At 33.5% G+C, this 22,500-nt stretch overlaps 2 protein-coding genes and 1 long non-coding RNA gene across 4 annotated transcripts in view; 2 read left to right on the forward strand and 1 right to left on the reverse strand.

Annotated features, from left to right (window-relative positions):
* LOC137620700 (uncharacterized) overlaps positions 1-22,500 on the forward strand; it is a 561,924-nt gene that overhangs the window by 322,674 nt on the left and 216,750 nt on the right. The window lies entirely within an intron of this gene.
* Positions 11,851-14,012, forward strand: LOC137621168 (uncharacterized). The gene is made up of 2 exons (XR_011040149.1): positions 11,851-12,027; positions 12,981-14,012. It is a non-coding gene; the product is annotated as an uncharacterized lncRNA (long non-coding RNA).
* LOC137620881 (uncharacterized) overlaps positions 18,024-22,500 on the reverse strand; it is a 12,354-nt gene continuing 7,877 nt past the window's right edge. The window contains exons 3-4 of the mRNA XM_068351326.1: positions 20,258-20,427; positions 18,024-18,269 (exon numbers count right to left, since the gene is read on the reverse strand). Coding sequence (XP_068207427.1) covers positions 18,024-18,269; positions 20,258-20,427 — 416 coding nt within the window. The remainder of the gene's footprint in view (positions 18,270-20,257; positions 20,428-22,500) is intronic.

Consider the following 22,500-nt stretch of genomic DNA (forward strand, 5'->3'; position numbering starts at 1 on the left):
CTTATACATGCAGTGATTACCTATATCGGTAATACCAATGGCTTTCCCATGTCGATAACAAGAAACGCCTGGGACACCTGTTAACCGTATAAAGTATTATCATTGTGCGCTCGTCACTTTATATTGTTAATTATAAAAGGCCATTGTTTCTTAGCTTTTCAAATTAGATGAAACAAGAACGTATATTCATTCTTCATTTTTTCTTAACTTCCAAGTATCTAATCAAGACTGTCTGTTACATAGGATATAAAATATTACTAAATCTTAAAATCATGAGACAGATGTGAGTTCTGCAACTTATAACGTAGTTTACTTCGCATAACAAAGTGATTATCAGCAGCGTGACCAAGCTGTATATTGATAACGTTTATAGTATAATATCATATGAAAATAAACTTGTTTAATTCACAAATCCCTCAGTAAGTACTTTTTCGTGGAACTAAATAATCAAATTAAATAAATCATCTAAAAATCTGTAGCCTATAGATATATACGAGACTTATTATCTTAGGACAGACTCTCATTCAAAGTAAATTCATTGTTTTCCCATTTAATATTCGCTTACGGGGTGCCAGCACAAGAGCCCGTGTCTTGCATAAGGCAAGGTAATCTTATAGTATTTAATTTTGGACATTACATCCAGTTCTAATCTCATACAGAATCACCAACAAACACATCATGTCGGCATTGAGATGTTTCAAAACTTTCTATATAATAAATTCACTAAACTGGAATTATCAATAGCTGAGAAAATTAAGGATGCCACTTGCATAGAAAGCTCTGAGCTTGATGCAATATGTGACATCTATCCTCAAGTTTTTTTTTTTTTTTTTTTTTTTTTTTTTTTGAAGGAATTATCGAGGAGGTCAGTAGAAGCTTATTATGTGGACACTAAGGAGCACGTGGTCGTGAGGCGTAGTGACCCTATTCTAGGGGGTGGGGGGCTGGTGGGAGGGGGGGGGGGGGAAGCTGCTTCAGCATCCATTTCCGTATCCGCGGAGGAGGAAATGTGTAAAATCAATGGAGAATCAAAGAAAGAAGATCAGACTGAGGCCAGTCAAAGATATTTTAAACAAAGATAAATGTGGTGACATTAATGCACTTCCAGGAAATGGGATACTTGAGAATAGATAAATAAGTATACAGAATTTCTGAAGAATGCTAAACAAAAGATAGAAATTTACAAGAAAGGGGCAACTCAGAGACTGCCTAGTTTTAAGAAAGTTCAGACCTGAATTATGTAGATGAATATTTAAAAGCTTATTCATCCGTGTTTATATCTTGTCCTAGGCTGCGCCATCGAAATCTCTAGCATTTAAGTAAATCATTTGTTGATCACGTTGAAAATGACCATACAGATTATCGTAATATATTTAAAAAGACCAATTCATATAGCAGGTATAGTTTGATAGGCATATCTTTGAATAAATAAATGCCTACATATATAACTTTATTATTATTTTTTAGCTTCTTCATATATGGGACTTACAGTCATAAGATTAAATCTATGCATAACACTTGCTATATCTAATTTTATAATCAACTATGATAAGTAACTTGAAAGCAAAATGCTGTACTTTTTTCCGAAGGAATTGATAACACGACTGAAGATAGAAGTTCATGTTTCGACCGTGTCAACATGGCATGACCATATTACTAAAATTTTTTCCTCATTATACTTCATCTGTATACTTCATCTTTTTAGTCTTTATCGCCTTATTTTTAAAGATGCGACGAAAACATTCTGATCTTCTGTAGTTTGCTTTTATAAAAGAAAATATTCTTTACTCTTTTAGAAAATTATTTTCATTCATCACTGGAACCTGTTCCGTGGACAGCCTTTACAACACTGTTTAACAGTCAGTTTGCATTACTTGGCTTGAATAAAGATACTTGATAACACCAGTCCAAACAGGGAAACATGATGATTAAATAGAATGGTAAGTGAAGGTGGTGATATCAAACAATGGCCCCCACCCTCAAAAAAAAAAAAAAAAAAAAAAAAAAATCCAGGGAGCGATTAGGTGACTAAGGAAACATTTAAATGACCACGTGGAGTATACAAGGGATCACGTGGGTGGCTCTAAACAGTAACCCACATGGCACTTCAACATTTGCGGGTTCAACTCCACGTGGTAATTTAATTTTTTTTAGTCACCTGCAGTTCCCATGATTTTTTTTTTTTTTTTTTTTTTTTTGGTGGGGGGGCATTGTTTGAAATCACCACCTTCACTTACTGTTCTTTTTAATTAACACGCTTCTCTGTTTGGCATGTTGTTATCAAGTATCTTTATTTAAGCCAAGTAATACAAAATGACTGCTAAACAGTGCTGTAAAGTCATCAAAGCCTCGCAGTGAGTGGAAACAAAATAACTCGATTCAATTTGGATCTTCTGTTTATTTCAACTTTCATACAGAAAACCTTTTCTCTTGATTGCTATAATTATAATTAGTCGCTATATTTAAACTCACTGACTTAATAGATAATATTAAAAGAGGCTTAAACATAATTTCTAATAGCTCGGTAGAGATGACTTACAGTTCATAGGTACAGACATAATACAGGGAAAGGTAGAAAAGACTAAAGCACATAGGCTATCTATATACATTTCTAAAATCCTTTTCAATCTGTTGTATGCACAAAAGTAAGACAACTGTCACTAAAGCTAATTAACATACGCTGAAAGCCCAAATAAACACAAACAGATTTTCAACTAACTTTGGTTCCTTTCCCGAAAGTCGTTCACATATCCTTGCAACCCTTTTAGAAGCCCAAACCTATATATCACAGTAATAAGTTAGAAAATAAAACCCAGATTTCACAGAAGGAAGAAATATTATATATTTTCTCAGCCCAACTATTGGTACATCAAACTTTTCTCGCATGAGTCCGTTACATTGAGAATCATCTCAGGACTGGATGCATTTTAGAACCTGAACTGTTCTCCAACTTTGCCTACACGTTTGGTCATCCAAGTAAAATCATTTTAGATGTAGCGTTTTCTTCGAGGCATATTTTAGCATTGGTAGTTCTTGGAAACTTTAAACATTTATAATTTTTAGGCATTTTTTTACTATAATGTTTTGTTCTTACTCCTGTAAAAAAAATAGAGTATTTTTATGTAATTGATAAATCAGGTGAAGGAGTTGGAAGAATCTAACTACCTCTCAATATGAATGGTGAATGAACAAATTGAAGGGTCATGGTAAGAGTTTAATTCGTCCGTCAGTTTACTTAGTAATTCAGATATTAGTTGTGTATTAATCAGGAATACTCCTTTAAAGTCCAGTTAATGACTTCTAGAAATAGATACCAATTTTCCCTCTTTTTCTTTTTGCCTGGTAACAAGGATTTACTATAAGCTTTATGGAATTTTCCCCCACAATATAGATGACTGCACTAAAGTTCCGAGTTGGATTAATGCAAACAGTCACTAGACAAATAAAGAATAATTATGAAAGTTCAAAGCGACATATGTAAAGAACTGACCTAAAACCGCTGAAAAGAGAATCTTGTATTACCTAAAACAAATCTACTGCATTGTCTGTGGATGGAACCTAAAATTGCTGTGATATATTTTTTTTTCATTTTGTTCATATATTCAGATATGGATTATACAGTAAAATCTATAAGTATGGGCCTACAAACATTTATGACTGCAATTGTGAATTTCGTTGAATGCCTGCTATAAAATTAAAGAGAGGTTTTACATAAATTTCGTAATTCCTATCAACCTTTAAGTATTTTATTTTTCTTTATTTTTAAATCTGATCAAGAAAAATTTTGCGCATTGTTTTCAAAGGAAAATTGGCATAGTCACAATTATTGCAATGATATACTCAAAATGATTCCCTTGATAGTATCCATGATTAAAGAGCTATTAGACGATGACGCATAGTAAATAAAGATAGGCCTAAATATCATTTCCAAATATTCATTTTTTATAAATATATATTGATTTCTTGGACTTTAGGTTTTTCTATCACTGTTAACTTGTTTATGAAAAGAATTTCAGCCTAATTTTAAAAAATATGACATATCTTCACACAATCATTATAAAATGTTGAATTTTACGGACACACTGGCAACCTGCCAATCCATACGCGGCGTATAAGTACAAGAAGGTTCCCCATTTGCTGCCTTAAGACTGGATGGGCGTCTGTAGGCGTGCTCTAGGTGGACGAGATTGTACCCCGACTGTTTGTTTGTCAGTACCATAGGTCATTAGGCTACCGTTGGTATGGACAGTAATAGTTTCTGGGCCTTTATTTTCATACGAATCGTCTGTGGCATTGTGGCATTGCTGTAACGTATCACTAAAGCATCTGTTCTGAAAATGACTGCAGCACTTTTTGAAGACCCGAGAGGGGTTTCCCTTTAGTGAAATACCAAGATTCTTTTCCTTCGTTATTCCTGGATTGCTGACGAGACGTCTCTACACACGGGCCGAAGCTGAAAGGCTCCTGCAGCTCGTCGAGTTGAGATTATTCGTTGGTAAGCAAAAACGAGACATCAACGTCATGAAAAGTTTGGAGATGGACGAGGTGTACATTCTTCTTCAAGATGGCGGGCATAGACCTACGAGAGAAATGGCGACGAAGTTCGCCCAAATCGTACACAGGGCGATCTTGTGGGAGAATTATGTCTCGCTACGCAAGAGGGAGGTTTGGCTTCTGATCAATTATATAGAGAGTTTCGAAACATCCTAAATCCGAGATAGTGAGATTGCTGGTGATAAGATGAGATTTGATGTGATATCCAAAGATAAGATGTCTAATATGTTGTTCCAGTCAGGAGGCTGTACATTTCCAGATTGTGTGGTTGTTGATTTGTTTTACAAATCAAAATTGTTTATCTTTATGTGGTATTATGCTTTAAACTTATCAATAATAATAATATACAGCTATGTTACAGTGCTGATAATCACTGGCTTGTGAGAAATGAAACTACGTCATAAGATGCTGCAGATTTCCCATATGCCCGTGATTTAAAAATTTAGTTGACTGCAACAAAAAAAAAAAAAAAAAAAAAAATCTAGTCGTAATTAAGTATTTAAAAATCGAAAAAATATAAAATAGAAATTAGAAGTATATATGTCAAAATGATTTGCTTCAGTAATTGTGGGAAATAAGAAAAAAGTTTTATTATTATGAGCTAATTGAACTGATGATCATAAAGAGAGGATAAACAATTAACGCGAGTTCAGGCTTCTCTTGCTCTCAAGATATCGTGAAACTGAAGAGTTTCTTTCATCAAAACGGAAGGTAAGTTTAATTCCAGGAATTATTTTAATAGTAGAGAGCTATAGGTATTACCAATGTTAAGTTAATTACTGCGTACTTTAACTATTTGTTGCCAGTAATGATAAATGTAAAATCTATAGCACGCTACCCTGTGGTAATAAAAAGGAAAATAAAGAGTACTAGGATTTTTTATAAGATGCCACGTGTTTTTCTATTAAAAGATATCACTTAAACAGCAACAACAACAACAACAACAACAATAATAATAATAATAATAATAATAATAATAAAACGTCATTGACTTAAGCAAAACCGAAGCAACTGAGAAAGCGCCATCTGTTATGGATGGAAAGTGGGTGAGTTCAATATGGTACTGTAAATTCATCTCTCTCTCTCTCTCTCTCTCTCTCCTCTCTCTCTCTCTCTCTCTCTCATCTAACTGGACATAAAAGATATTATAATTCTTATATTCGCTTGAAAATGCAAACCTAGTATTTTCATAATACAATTTATGATTTAAGAAACAATTCTAATACATTTCATAACTTATCAAATCTATATTTAGTTCCTATTCGAACTTTTTCAACCCTTTGAAATCTTTATATTTACATTAATTTTTCCTAAGCTATTAACTTCCAAAACATTCATATATTTTACTACAGAAATAAGTTATGTATCAATGATATATATATATATATATATGTATGTATATATATGTATGTATATATATATATATATATATATATTTATTTATATATATATAGAATCATTTGACACATGATTTATATATCAATATATATATATCTATCTATCTATCTCTCTATCTATCTATCTATCTATCTATCTATCTATATATATATATATATATATATCAATATATATCTATCTATCTATCTATCTATATATATATATATATATACTCTGTGTATAATATATATATATATATACTCTGTATATATATATATATATATATATATACATATATATATATATATATATACATATATACTCTGTATATCTTCATATCAGTTATCTATTGCTCGATCTCCCGGTCAGAAAACCGTTAAGACCAGTACTTGGGTAGCCGGTCAATTCCTTAGCGGTCTCAAGCCAGGTGGAGAAGATCGGAAAGCCTTGATGTTTTAGTATATTCATAAACTGTGCCTATGATATCATTAAAGACGGTGATATATTCAGTTGCTAATTATATTTTCTTTTCATTTACATATGTTTCATCATTTATTACATTGGAACAGTTACCATTTAAGAGAGAGAGAGAGAGAGAGAGAGAGAGAGAGAGAGATAATCGTCAAAAAAATGAGATATTAGTCATTTAATAAAAAAAAAGATTGATCTCAAGAGGTTTTGCCAGATATGTTTCATCATTTATTACATTGGAACAGTTGCCATTTAAGAGAGAGAGAGAGAGAGAGAGAGAGAGAGAGAGAGAGAGATAATCGTCAAGAAAATGAGATATTAGTCATTTAATAAAAAAAAAAGATTGATCTCAAGAGGTTGAAATTTCCCGTTTAACGAAAGAGGACGGGATGGATGTTTGATTCAAATAACAAAAGAGAGGATGAACATTACATGTTAATAAGGAGGATAGGATGCATGTCTGATTTTAAAAATGGAGGATGGCGTGCATGTATTGAGCTAGATACCATACACTGTTAGAAAAAAAAAACGTAATTTCAATCGAGAATTCTCCGTAAAATATACTGTTCTCAACCATATTTCCATAAAATACAGGCCACCGTAATTTTACATATCTTTTATTATTATCTTTTACGGGTTGGTGACCTTAATATCACTCCTTAACGTCCATATATCTGTTTTTAAAACGGTAAAAATCCTGGAATAAATGTTGCCAGACATTTACTGTTTTTTTTTTTTCTTATGTAAATTTTTAACAGTGTAGGATGGGATGCATGTTTGAGTTTAATAACAGAAGATGAGAAGTATGTTTTAAGTTTAATGATAAGCATGGGATGCATTATTGAGTATTAATGAATGAGGAGAGAATGTATGTCTGAGTTTAATGGCAGAGGATGTTGTGAATCACCCTATTGGCATCAGTCATGATCAAAAGCTGAATATCTGTCATGAAATGTTGTCTAGATATTAAAGGTTTAAGAGCTCGTATAGCTTATAAGTTCTGTAAGGAATAGTGGACGGCCAAACTAAATAGATCTGATATTTATTCAGCATTATAGAACGAAATACATTACAATAAAACAAATCAATCTTTTTTTAATCATATTCGCAACGTAGCTTCATCTATGGGTTCGTGGCTTTAATCTTCAGATTCGGAACAAAAGGGAAATTTTATGAAAACCAGCATAATATTGAAATAATAACAAAACAGAAATTTCAGTTGATACGACCAAATCTGCCTTGTATGCTATACGAAAATGTTACACGTCATGCGTCGATCAGAAAACAGGCATTTCTAGAATTCGTATTGTATACTTTTTGAAAAGGTTGCTAAATTTCGGTAGATTTTGCACTGCCATTTGTTCAGGCGACGGCGGAAATTCCCATCATGTGATCCACCTGTTAAATTCCGTGGCTTTGAGTATGTATGATGTTCTTGATGTTCTTCCGCGAAAACGTTAGGCCTAAACGTAATTTGGAACAGATATGTTGCACACACACACACACACACATATATATATATATATATATGCTGTATATATATGTATATATATATATATATATATGTATATATATACTCACACACACACACACACACACATATATATATATATATATAAGGGGGTGGAGTGGGGCGTGTAAAGCAACCATATTGTTTACATATTCAAGATATAGTCACCTGTTTTCATTGCATTTTACGTATACAGTATATATATATATATATATATATATACAATATATATATATATATATATATGTATATATATGTGTGTGTGCGTGCGTGTGTGCGTGTGTGCGCGCGCGGACGCGGGTGATGGGGATTGTAAAGCAACCCTTCTGTATACAAACAACGAATATTAATTTTAAAACTCTCTAGCTTTTAGATGGCACTGCAAATAGGCCTTGATTTGGCAAAAGGAATGATATTTTCGAAATATGAAATTCTTTTAAAAATCATTGTAATATGTATGTATTTAATGCATGTTTACCTAGCAACGCACATACAAGTAGAGAAGTACGCCCTCGCTACGTTTTCTTTTATGATGCAATCACCAACTGACTCCAAGGCAAAATGCGTTGAATTTGACACTGATTTTTACTTTATTATCATTCCTTTATTACATTGTTAATCTTTATGTGAATGTCAACCTTACTGTCAAAAGTCAAAAAACATTGAATGTACATATGCGATTGTCCTCTTTGTATCCCGTGACCCCTTGGTTGTCTATAAATACCTGCTTTGTTGTTGTTTAGTTAGTTTTATGAGGACTTGCCTTTTGTTAAAACCTCCTTTGCTACCGTCACGGCATCTGTGAATCCTTTATTATGAAATTAGAGTAGAATTTAATTATAATTCTCTTAAATATTTCCTATAGCAAGTGAATTATATTCTTGGTCATCGTTATTACATAACTGATAAAAGCAAATACCAGCATTTGCTTAAAACATATCTTCCAGAAAAAAATATTTCATATCCAAAGGCACACTAAATGGGTAAAGGAAGAGACAAGTCGAGGTCCAAAGAGAGAGAGAGAGAGAGAGAGAGAGAGAGAGATGAAAAGTAGAATGATCTTAGGAAGCCATCGAAACATTTTCCACCTGGAGGATGAGTTCCAAACGGACGAAAAGTACAGAAGGAATCTAAATTCTTCCAAGGGTACATGAATAACCGCTGCGAATCATTTAGCTGGTCAATCCCCTGCTTAAATCAACAAAATATCAGTGTTTGATTTATATTATTTATGAAAGCTTCAGATTTCTTGAACTGGAAAAAAGATTGTTGACATTTCTAAAGGGGTCTTTTTCAAAAGAATTAATTTTCATCCTAATACCACGTACTTATGAACTATCTTTTTATATTCATATGAAAGAAGGGAACTATAAGGTTTGTAGTTTTGTATTTATTATGGACACTTGTAAAGAGATTTCTTTTATAAACAACCTAAGTAAACCTTGAACAGATTTATCGTGTCCACTCCAATGATTGATGTTTCCATTAGAAATTGTTTAATTTATCGTCGAAATGACTGCGATTTTCTGCTATAATATCCTGAGCTGTGTTGACATATGTCATTAACGCTTGATGTAAAGATTTTTATTTATATCAGTGATCTCGAAAAATAATTAAAACATTTGAGGCTAAGAAGGTTCTTTAATTTATAATAACATGTCATGGGAATCTAATATATTCACTAAATATTCTGATTATAAAACGTAGTATTAGATACAGTTCTTAATATTGTATCACACACACACACATACATATATATATATATATATATATGTATATATATATATATATATATACAGTATATATATATATATATATATACATATATATACATATATATATATATATATACATATAAATGTATGTATATATATATATATATGTATGTATATATATATATATACAGTATATATATATATATATATATACTTGCATGGGTATCCGGCGTTGTCCGAGTATATTTGCCACAAATGAAGTCACCTGGAAAGCATTATTATATTGTTGCATGTTTTCAAGAAAATGTTTTGAATGGTGTGATGTTCCATTAAGAAGTTCTTTTTAGATATTTAGGAGGTTCAACTAACAAAGGGAGTCTAAATTTCTCTATCTACTGCATCACAATCCAGGAGGATAATTCTTCCATTTCTGAGCATCACAGTGATTACATTGTTGTGACATTAAGATAATTTGTACTATGTCTTCTGTTTCATAGGAGTATCTACGAGTATATGTGAAGGCCCAAATACTTCATTGTGCAGCATTAAAAGTACACGCTCTTGCTCCTGCATGCCTGACTCGATTATCAATATGGCAACTATTCTCAGCTCCTCCCGATGTTTCTTGGTTTCGATGGACAAACATCCTTTGTTGGTTATCCTGAAGTCGAGTCATTCTTTGATTTCTTGATTCCTGACTTCTTAGAGCTGCTATTCTTTGTTGATTATTTTTATGGCGAGAATTTCTTTGGTCGTTATCCTGTGCTTCACGTCTAGTTGCCATTTTGCTTGCATCTCTACTGTCTTCTACTAAACCCTAGTTCCCGATTCCTTTATGTCATTTAGTTGTCTGTCCTCTTAAAGGTTATAGGCCACTCATGAATGGCAGAGGCAAGGGATAGTAGCATTGCCATAGCAAGCAGGACAATGCCCTAGAGACTGACCGTATTTACACATGATCAGCATCCAAGACCCCTCTCCACCAAAGCTAGGACCCGGGAAGCCAGGCAATGGCTGCTGATGGCTCAGCAGGTAGACATGTAGGCTCTTTCAGCTTTTGATACGAAGGGGAACCACTGGATTTCCTTCCCTCAGTTACACTTGGGACCTGAATGGCCTTCCCGGCCCAGTAATCCATATTCATCTCTACTTGAGGTTCTCAGACATGATTCTTCCCTTTTCTTGATGACTTGAGAAATGTGAAAGACCCATTGTAACATGAAATCGCCATTTTTCATTGTGTATAGTAGAGCAAACGCAAATGTACACAAGAACATAATAAATTTTTAAAATCATTATTATCATTAGAATTATTAAGAGTATAATTATTATTAAAATTATTGTTATTATCAAAATCATTATCAAAATTCTTAAAATTATTATCTTTGTCGAAATTATCAAAATTGATATCATTATAATGAGAATTATTAAAATTAATAATATTATAAGAATTATTATTATTATTAAAATTATTAAAATTAATAATATTATCAGAAATCATGTATTTTAAAAATATACCATAGCTTTTGTTGTGAAGGATAATATCTCTCTCTCTCTCTCTCTCTCTCTCTCTCTCTCTCTCTCTCTCTCTCTCTCAGTATAAAAAATCAACGACAACTTACATTTAATTTATTTCCACGTACGTGAATGTCCTCCTGCAATCACTTTTTGGCTCGGTTCTGTGCTGGTAAATTAGCTTTTATTAACTATCAACTATTAAATTAACTATCAACTATGAAATCGTTTTAGCATTTTCAAGCCACAGTCGGACATGTTAAATTTAATTAAACCCGTATGTATCAATTCCTACATTAAATAAAATTATATTAGACTTTTTTATTTAAACGCATTATTAGCATTACTCCAAGTTCTTTAAGTCATGATTATTATTATTATTATTATTATTATTAACAATAATAATAATTTGTTGTGACATTAATAATAATAATAATAATAATAATAATAATAATAATAATAATAATAATAATAATAATAATTATTATTATTATTATTATTATTATTATTATTATTATTATTATTATTATTATTATTATTATTATAATTCAAAATTAATAAAAATTATGTCTCAAACTTGGAAAATGAAACAAGAGTCGTAACAATTGAACAGATCATAAGACTGTTTTTTTTCCTGCTGTTAAAGGGATATTCCAGAGGCAAAAGCCCATGTCATCCCAAACTGCCTTAAACCAAACCACCCAATTAACAGTTTACCTGTCACTTTCGTAAAGTGAAGATGGGAGTTTGAACACAGCCCGTTCTTGTATTCTCTACAAATACGATCTTCCGTCTCTGTCTCTACTGCGTTAACGTTGTGCTCGGATTTTATATTTAAGTTATTACCTTTCTCTCTCGCTAACACAGCGTATGTTATCACAATAGGTAAGATGGTGGCACGATTTTGATACGGTTTTAGTTGAATGTTAAGTGATTTTTGGTTACGAATTAGAAATGCTCTTGCCACTGCGAGAATTTTCACAGAATTTGTTTCATCTTGTCGCCGAATGATAAAGCTTTTGAAATATACAGAAACATTCTTCATATGTATGAAAGTTTTCCGACGGTTTATGTACTGAACTTCCGGTTTAAGTGTTTATAATGTGCATGATCGAATTTCATATGATCAAAACTTGAACAAATGTCCAGCCGAGATTTGCAACTATCGATATTTTTAGGACATTCTTTTAATTCTGAAATACTCTTACCTTAAAAGATAATTCAGTTTTCATCCTTTTATTTTTATGCACTCTAAAAGTTTGGTTTTTCTATATACACTTGTTGTCCTGCTATAGCAATTGCTCTTGATTGTAATTTTGATGATAATTAGTATTAGTGTTAGTTAATAATTTACTTAATGACCTCTAAACGTTTTGACTTTTAATTCATTCAGGCGTTTTAAAGACTTAAATGTCTGCAAATCACAGTAGTAAGTACACCTTGTTTCTAAGAGAGCAAGATGGTATAATGACTTGCTCAAAAGCATCCATTATATCAGAAAGCTGAATAAACAGTTTGGATATCTTTGCCGAAATGTTTGATTTAACCTTGCTTAGAAAATATTGTAGTATTTACAACTTTAATGTTCATGTACAAGAGTTTTAGTAAAATTTTGATTTCCATTTAATATCCAAAACTAAGACTTAATGGCTCGTTTAAGCTTACCACATGATAAACTGAATATGAAGGCTTTCGGGTATTATTATAAGAGCAACTATGTAGGTTGTTCTATTTTTTTTAAATTTCCACTGTAAAACTGTCCTACAATAGTTAAAATTTTGGCTGATTTGTATAATTATTTTTTAAAAAAGTAATTGTTTTTAATTTTATTTTCGCAGGTTAATGGCCACGAACGTTTGGAGAGGGAGAATATTCTCGACAAAATTATTGTAAATTATAGATAGCCAAAGTTAAATCCAACGAAGAGATTGGAAGAAATACACTGCATTCTTCAAAAATAAGCCTAATGGATTCATCCAATTTAAGAATGACTTACAACCCACCCGGATCCAATGAACCTCTCCGCTTAGATCAAATGGTTTCAGGAAGAAACAAGATAAAGCTAAGGCTTATGACATTTGAGGAGATGCGAGGATCAGATTGCTTAGATTTCGACTCTGTGACTCTGGATCATACTCAACTGAATATGGACTTTCACATACGGCCCTCGTGGATTAAGAAGAAGCTCTTCACTCGAGACATGGCTAATAAACTTCTACAACTCACTGAATTGAAATTATCTGTAGGAAGGAGAATGCGGAAGCTGGTGTTTAGGAAGTCTGTCATTTTGTATGCTGTGTATAAACGCCTTCGTTACCACGATGATGTTTTTGCAAGGTTGTTGTTTAAAAGGCTTTGGACGGAACATTTCCTTCAAGGACTTTGGGATCGTTATTGCCTAATTCGTGAACAGGAGGCAGACATCTTGCGCATTTATATTGACAAATTCAGTATATAATAGGACAGCAACTCTCTTGATGTTTCATTATTATATTTGCCTATCGGGGATAAGTGTAATTTTTCTTTTATGATTAATGATGCCTCTATAATATGGCATTTACTCAGACTATGGATGTAATAAAAAGGTCATCCAAACAATAAGTCTGTTAGATTAAGTTAGGTTTTACAATGTGATTTTTACTGTTGCAAAGTAACTTTTTTTCACATAAGAAAAAGTTTAAAAAGAGGCATTGATATTCTACATATGTAATTTTATTTGTACTGTTTATTATTACATAGCTAAAGAGAACTAAGATTTTGTAAGTTTTGTTGGTTTGCTATTACTATGTTTCTTTAACTGATTTACTTAGCTGATGCCTTTACCTTGAATTATTGTTAAAGTCCATCAAGAAATTATATGAATAAATCTTTTTAGTTCTTCATTGCCTACCCGACTGCAGCTTCGGCTTCGCATTGAACCTTTATATTTTTCTTACTTTAGTACAGAAGTTTTTGTCTATCTGCTTTATGCCAAGAATAATACTGGTAATGATAATGCAGAAGATAACTAAAATGTTTCACCAAATACGTTTGGCGAACCCAGGTATCGCTATGCTCTAAATTCTTTACACGAGGATAATTTTGTTTGTTATTCTTTACATATGCCTCTTTGTAAGTATATCCTAAAAGATTAAAGTCATGGTTTGTGTTTTTTTCCCAAACAACTGATCGGCTGATAAAATTTTACAGCGCTTCAATTGCTACTTAGTAAACTTATTCATTTAATCGGCTGGTTGAGTTATTAGCAAAGAACTTGAAAAGCTGTTTTTCATCTAATGGTGAAACATTTTATAGAATAATGAAAAAAAATACTAAGAATATTTAGTATCCCTTAAGATGCACAGTTCACAGAGATTGTGACGCCATTACATGGGGAGGGCTGGGGTTTGGAGGGGAACAAATCACCCATAGAATTAGATTTCTATAGTAAATTTATGAATTGACCAAAGGCAGTGTGTCTATAAATGATTAAGTGTAGAAGTCCCAGGCGAAAGACTGTTTAGAACACAAACTGGAAGGTGAAATTGGAACAATGGATTTATAGCTTATAGTTTTGTGTGTAATGAAATGTGGGAACTGTATACTTCTTTTATAAGGCAAAACATAGTTTGTTTCTACATCATATAAGTAAGAGGTTTGTTCGGGACATGTTAATCTTAAATATATAAAACTTGGTGGTATTGGGATAACAGCTACAAGTCGATGATCAGTATACTTTAAACGTAAACACCATCATCCACCAATTGGGTATGTGGTAAAAGGTTACTACATTGACCAAGAAACACTTCAGGCACCGGATAGCAAGGTTGGTAGCGTCGCGGATTTCTAGTACAGAGGACCTGAGTTCGTTCCCCGCCAGGGACACGAATATCGTGAGACCATCAACTGGGGAGTACTCCCAGGGTGGCGCCTTTGGGGGCAGGTTAGAGGGGACTAGTGATAGTCCCTGCTGGCTAATGGTCGCCCGAGGAGAACGATGTAAATCGTCTCAGTGGAGACCTAAAACCCGCAACTTTTAACTTTTTAATCGAAAACTGGCGAGACATTGATCAACTGTTCACATCGATGCATGGCGATCTTAAAGAAATGCGAACATAGCTAAAGAAAATAATTGCACAGAACAGTCGAGCACTCTTCGCACTTCGTTGATCCGCAGACAATCATTCACTCGCTCCATATTTAATTATATGCACAAAGAACAAAGCAATAAAATAAGAACATGCCTGGAAGCAAATGAGAACTTTTACTAGATTATTTGAACCTGTGAATGAAACGGAATTCAGCCAACAGATTAAATTATTAATTAAGTTCTGTCATGCAAGTGCTATTCAATATCATTTTAATATCTTCAGATATTTATCGCGTTTTTCATGGATAAGCAATTCCTACGATATTCCTTTCAAAGACAAAGGTTTAATATAAATGTCTTGACTTTATTCATGGATAAGTAACCTTGTTTTTTTTTCTCTCTTTCACTAGTTTATAGATGTCATGCTAATATTAGCGAGCCCAACCCTCTTTAGGTTTTCTTGAAATGAACATAATTGAGTTCGTTATTTTTTTTACATGATTTTTGGGTTTGCTATTCCTGACATGATCCCATTAATGAAATTGATAGTAATGATAATCCTTCATTATATGCAGAATTTATATTTGGGAAAAAATTCAAATACATGACTGTCTATAACATAAAGTTCTTAAAATTAGACAGTACAAGATATTTGCAATCAAAAATATTTTGACCTTTATTTTCGACTGTTTATGAAAAGTTAAAAATATCGCATCACCTTATGATGCTAAGAAAAAGAGAGCTTTATATGCGAAACAGAATCTAGCACCCCAGTTCGAAGAGGTGTGTCGTTCACATGTTATAGCCCTTTAATCCTTCTCACTTAGGCCATTTCAATCCGTAGACCAAAATTTATCATTCAAAGTGACCTTGTGAAACTTTAGTGTACGTTATGCATTCAGCAATTGTTGCGATCATCGCTGAGCACTAATTACATTTATTCCTATGGAGCTGTTTTGCAACGAGCGACTATTTGGAGCCAGCGATGTTCGCTCGCGACTGTAGCGATAATCGCTCGTTGCAAAACAGCCCCATAGGAATAAATGTAATTAGTGCACAGTGATGATCGCAACAGTCGCTACATACAAAACGTACCTTTAGAAACACAAGTATCACAAGAATACATTAGGAACACGATGTTGTGGGCTGCAAATTTGCAAGAGCCCGTGCCTAGCCGGAAGGGCCAGACAATCTGTAACAACAACATAGGACACAAAGCTGGTTTCATCAGAAACATAAAACAACAGCTGTCTCTTGTTCGGCAGTTCCAAGCACAGATAACAATAACAAAATATTTTGAACTCTGAAAAAAAGAATTGAATATGGCAGTTTTTATTTTCGATTTTCGGTTTTAAGTTAAAATGATCAATCTCGAAATAAGAAATTCATTGTTATGAGCTTTGGTTTGTGTTTTATCTTTAATGGATAATATGGTATAAAGACATTTTTAGATTCACTATGCTCAAAAAGGTGTTATGTATATAGTGAAAGTTGACATGTATAACCTAAAGTGGCTACCTTTCTCCACCTACACACCTAGGCAATTAAAAATGTTTTCCTCTTTTGTTCAACACCATTATAAAAATTCAATATTTTAGTTAGCATTTAATCTACATATATCCCACTCATTTACCGAAATACTAGTATAGATTATACATACAACATATTAAGCTATTAAGCTAAGTACAGTGGTAACGTGTTAACCTTGCATTCTCATGTTGTGGTGGCTGATGTGGTAACGTCCCTGACTGGTGAACGCCAGACTGGGGTGTCGAGTCCCGCTCAAACTCGTTAGTTCATTTGATCCCTGCAATTTCACCAGCCTTGTGAGTAAGGATGTGGGGTTTGGGGGAGCCTATAGGTCTATCTGCTGAGTTATCAGCAGCCATTGCCTGGCCCTTCTTGGTCCTAGCTTGGGTGGATAAGAGGCTTGGGCGCTTATCATATATAAGAATGGTCAATCTTTAGGGCATTGTCCTGCTTGCTTGGCAATGTCAATATCTCTTGCCTCTGTCATTCATGAGCAGCCTTTAAACCTTTAAATTGGAGGCGTACAGCAGATTGAGTACAGCCTCTGTCCGGGCGTTTAGACTTTAAGATGCGTATTAGAGAGGCTGTGGTTGGGCACCACTAATAGGGGTTGATATTACCAGGATGACGTTCTGATAAGCATCTCATCCTACGAAATTGGACCTAAAACCAGACACATTTAGCCTTTATATGTTGTAAGTAAGCTTCCAACGAGATCACAATATTTTGGAATAATCAGTAAAAGATTCAACGTGGAAAGTCATATTGATAAGTTACAACGGCAATTTCCTAATCATTAAGATTATTTAGTCACAGAATTGGTAAAATATTTTTCTGTGATGTACCTTCATTATTTTAAAATGATGAGTGTAGTTATATTTTCTCTAGACTGGTCAAATATTCAGATGATTAAGCAAGGAAATCTAAATAAAAACAGCTGCTACAATGAATTTTATTTCAGTCTCATTCCTTTGACGACGCGGATAAAAAATACATTAAATCTTCAGAAATTTATGTATATTTTCGGAAAAATATCGAGATTCTATGCTCGAGGACAGAGGTTTAATCTATCCTTATAGTAATGATCAAGTAATAAATGCCTCTTCATAATAATAATAATAATAATAATAATAATAATAATAATAATAATAATAATAATAATAATAATAATAATAATAATAATGATAAACTAGCTTCCAATATCCTATGAAAATCCAATATACTTTCTAGTGGCGTACGTGGGGGAACTTAAATGACTTCCCAAGCAAATAATCAATTACTGTCACAAGGAGTACAACAGTCCCTTAATAAAGTAATTGACATGTCGCATATGACTTGAAATTGCCCACGCCCGAACACACCCTCCCGGGTACGAGTGACATGCGGATAACAACTCCGAGGGAGACAAGAAGGAAGCAAAGGGCGCCGAGGAGAGTGATGGAAGTAGGATGGAATGATCCTCAAAATAGATGGATGGGTGTAGAGTTGCTGATAACTGTGTCTGGAGGGAGAGGAAAAGGGGAGACGCCTGGAGGAGGAAGGAAGTAATATAATTCAGGGGACGATTGGGAAGGGTTGCGGCTTTATCTAGTTAGTCTGGGTCCTGGCAATGCGATATTTCAAATATTAGTTATATTGAGTGTACGGCGCCCTCTTTCGCACAATTTCATAGCATTCACGGAATCATACCATGTGCTCTGTTATTATTGGTAACTACTTTTTTAAACGTTTTGATTTATGACTCTGCTTTCAAAATATCAGTTTGTGACACGTTACTTCTTTTAGTAACGACTAATTAGATACAATCAGTGGATCCTAATTCAATACTTTTTGAAGGTAATATGTGATGTTGCAACCTCAATTTTGAGTTTTTTTTTTTTTTTTTTTTTTTTTTTTTTTTTTTTTTTTTTTTTAAGCAAAATACGTATTTCTATTACATGGAGAAAGACCGAAACTAGCTAAATCAGATTTGCTTATAGCAGAAGTGTTGATGACTGAATCTCTATAATTGATTGCAAATCGGTCCCCTAATAGGATCATGATGGATATTTTCGCAATTCCGACTCCACACTGTATCTTGGGAACGGCGGAGCTGATGACAAACGCAAGGACCACGAGAAAATGGTTTGGTGGTAGTTTTTACTTTATAGATTATTTGTTTTAAGATTGTCTCATCTTATGTGTGGTAATAGCTCGTCCTTAACTTGGATGTGGTCGCCTGCTGAAAAGTAGCTAGCGAAAGCAACATTTCTAGCAATGGTCATACAACCAACAGGAAACACTTTCGATAGAGTTGTGAATCGTAGTTGAAAATCAGAGTTGATTTTTAATAAATCGGAAACGACTCCGGGAATAATAAAGAGGGAGTCTTCAAAAGCATACCACAAAAGCATACTACACCTAAATCAAATATTATGGAGCTGCTCTGAAAAGTGTACATTTCATCTAGAGCACACTTCTTCGTGAAGTAGAATAAGGCTTAAAATGAAAACTATGGTTATGTGATAACGATACAAATGATTTTAAATACCAATAAATAGGAAAATTCTTATTTCTCTAAAGGATAAAATGAAGCTTTTATCATTATCTAATATATTTTACTTTGAAGTAAGACGAAGTTTGGAAATTTCGTCGACATTGTGGAAAGTAGCTCGTCCGGTTAATCTCATATTCAAAAGTAGATTTGAAAGTGAATTAAATACAAACAATCCTATGAATATAAGCGTCAGAAAAAGTCAATGTGCATTTAACCTGTATATTTTGGACAACACACTAAGCTTTACATACAATGAAAGGTAGCCACACTCACCATAATCCTTGAAGTTTATAACAACGCTTATGGCGTCCCCTCCCACCCCCTCTCTGATCAATGTTTAAAAGTCACTTTATCGTCCTGAAGATGAGTAAATATATTCACGAGATTCCTATATGTGAGAAATTTTTGCTATAGTCAAGTTTCACGGCGCACAAACACATCCCAGCAGACGAATTTTAAAACTAAAATCCTAAAGAAATTAGCTTTGATTGTTTAAAGGCCGCTCATGAATGTCAGGACAATACCCTAGAGACTGACCATATTTCATATGTTCAGCGTCCAAGCCACCTCTCCACCCAACCTAGGACCAAGGAGGGCCAAGCAATGGCTGTTGATGACTCGGCAGATAGACCTATATGCTCCCCAAAACCTCCCCAACTCCTTAGCTCACAAGGATGGAGAGGTTGCAGCGACCTAATAAACTAACGAATTTAAGCGGGACTCGAACCCCAGTCTGGCAATCATCAGGAAAGGACGCTACCACCAGGCCACCTGTTGCAGGTCATTTGGTTGTACAGCACCTTGTACCTTCAAAGGGAAAATAGATATGAAATATCTTTAATTTTAGGAACCTATAAAGAACTTAGCGGTAGAATTAATACAATAAAATGTAGGGTATCCAAATTGCCTTAATGTTGGATCTAGTTTTGTGACCCTAGCTTGTACGGTTTCCAGTCTATCTGAATACTTGGAGCCCAGACTTGCACTCCGTATTCTTCCAAGGAGAGATTAATACCACTGGATTTTTCCTTCAAAGGTAATTGCCCACTGATCACGGATGACTCACTGGTGGAAGATTTGCCTTTAGTTACGTTTATCAAGATTGACACAAGTGAATCAGCTCGAATCAATTTAAATATAAGGCTTAACTCTGGTAAGAATATGGTACTTCTTCAAATTACCAATTAAACCTTTTGTGAAAAAGAAATTGATTTTATCTGAATAAATATGAAATGACGAAAGTTTGAACCGAATGCTGAATGAGTGCTTTCATTTGGGTGTGAAATGTGTTATTAATAATCAATCTCAAATGCCAACAATCTGCCCCGCCCCATACAGCCGTATCCCAAATAAGAATAATTTAAGATGTGACCTTTTAGTGCTTCGAGTGTGTGTAGCACTACTAGGACATATATTTGAGATAAAGCTGTCTTATAGCCAGCAAGGGACGTCGCCTAAGTAGACAGTACTACATTGGATCCTTCTCTCTGGTTACGGTTCATTTCCCATTTACCTACACTCACACACCGAATAGTCTGGCCTATTCTTTACATATTTTTCTCTGTCCTCATACACCTGACAAAACTGAGATTACCAAACAATTCTTCTTCACCCAAGGGGTTACTGCACTGTAATTGTTCAGCGGCCACTTTTCTCTTGTTAAGGCTAGAAGAGACTCTTTAGCTATGGTAAGCAGCTGTTCTAGGAGAAGGACACTCCAAAATCAAACCATTGTTCTCTAGTCTTGGGTAGTGCCATAGCCTCTGTCCCATGGTCTTTCACTGTCTTGAATTAGAGTTCTCTTGCTTAAAGGGTGCACTCGGGCACACTATTCTATCTAATTTCTCTTCCTCTTGTTTTGTTAAAGTTTTTATAGTTTATATATGAAATATCTATCTTAATGTTGTTACTGTTCTTAAAATATTTTATTTTTTCTAATTTCCTTTCCTCACGGGGCTATTTTCCTTGTTGGAGCCCCTGGGCTTATAGCATCATGCTTTTCCAACTAGGGTTGTAGCTTAGCAAGTAATAATGATAATAATAATAACAATAATAATGATAATAATAATAATAATAATAATAATAATAATAATAATAATAATAATAATAATAATAGACTTGTTGGAATGAGGAGCCAGGTGTAGATGGTTAGTTGTAGATAAACCACCTCTCTAGTGGAATTGGTCGATTATGTAACAGAAAGACACAGTAAAATCTTTTATGACTGAAGAAGGATACTTTAGAAGGAGCTTAACATAATTCATGTAATGTTCCTAGAAATTTGTATTGAAGAATTTTTCTTTAAAGACTCCGAAATAGTTTTAAGTTTTTCAACAGACAAGCCTGAACTTATGTGCGACAATCAATTTGGTTTTAGCGAGAGAATTATATAGAACTCAAAAAAGTTTCAGTATCCATATAACTAGTTTCTTGACAAATTAACGGAAAATATACCAGAAATGACTCCTAAAAATTTAATATTTTGAGGAAAAATTTATTTGGGGAAAGGGATTTGTAGTAGGTAATGGGAACAAACAGATCAGCTAAAGATTAAAGTATTATCTGAACTATGTTCCATCAAGTGGCTCGGAACTAGAAGTCATTTTTTTTTTTTTTTACGAATGTTTGTCAGATAAGTCATATTGAAGCATACTCATTGTTAAAACATGTCACTTTGCAGTAGGTCACATGCTTTGACCACGACCTTTTTGGATTAGCATCTGATTAAACGTCATTTGACAGATAAATAATTCAACGCGATAATCTAGGTCAAATTCATACTGTAGAGGTTTGTCTAAATCTGTTCAAATGTTTAGGGTCTAAGTATGGTTTTATCTAGGACCTAGTTTGATCAGTGATTAAGGATTCATATTCAAACTGGCTTGAAAATTTGAAATAAAAGTCCCTCTGGAAAGGCTATACAATATAGTTATAGTTTTTTTTTTTGACACAAATAAGAGCCACATTACAGATGGGTACAAATGGTATCATAGAATAAAAATTTTAAACAAAACGATAAAATTATGGAACATTTAGACAGAAAAAATAATTAGTGCTGTTACTAATTAGAGGGACGTATTTTGTAGGTACGACCAGTTAATGAACAATTTCAAGTACTTATAATTACTACTTTAGATTAAGTAGCAAAATGTTCAAACTCTAAGTACATATTTTTTCCTTTTATGTCTAATGTTGCCTGGGAAGGTTTCAAGTCCAGATGGTA

This window comes from Palaemon carinicauda, chromosome 27 (assembly GCF_036898095.1).
Source record: "Palaemon carinicauda isolate YSFRI2023 chromosome 27, ASM3689809v2, whole genome shotgun sequence".
NCBI lineage: Eukaryota > Metazoa > Arthropoda > Malacostraca > Decapoda > Palaemonidae > Palaemon > Palaemon carinicauda.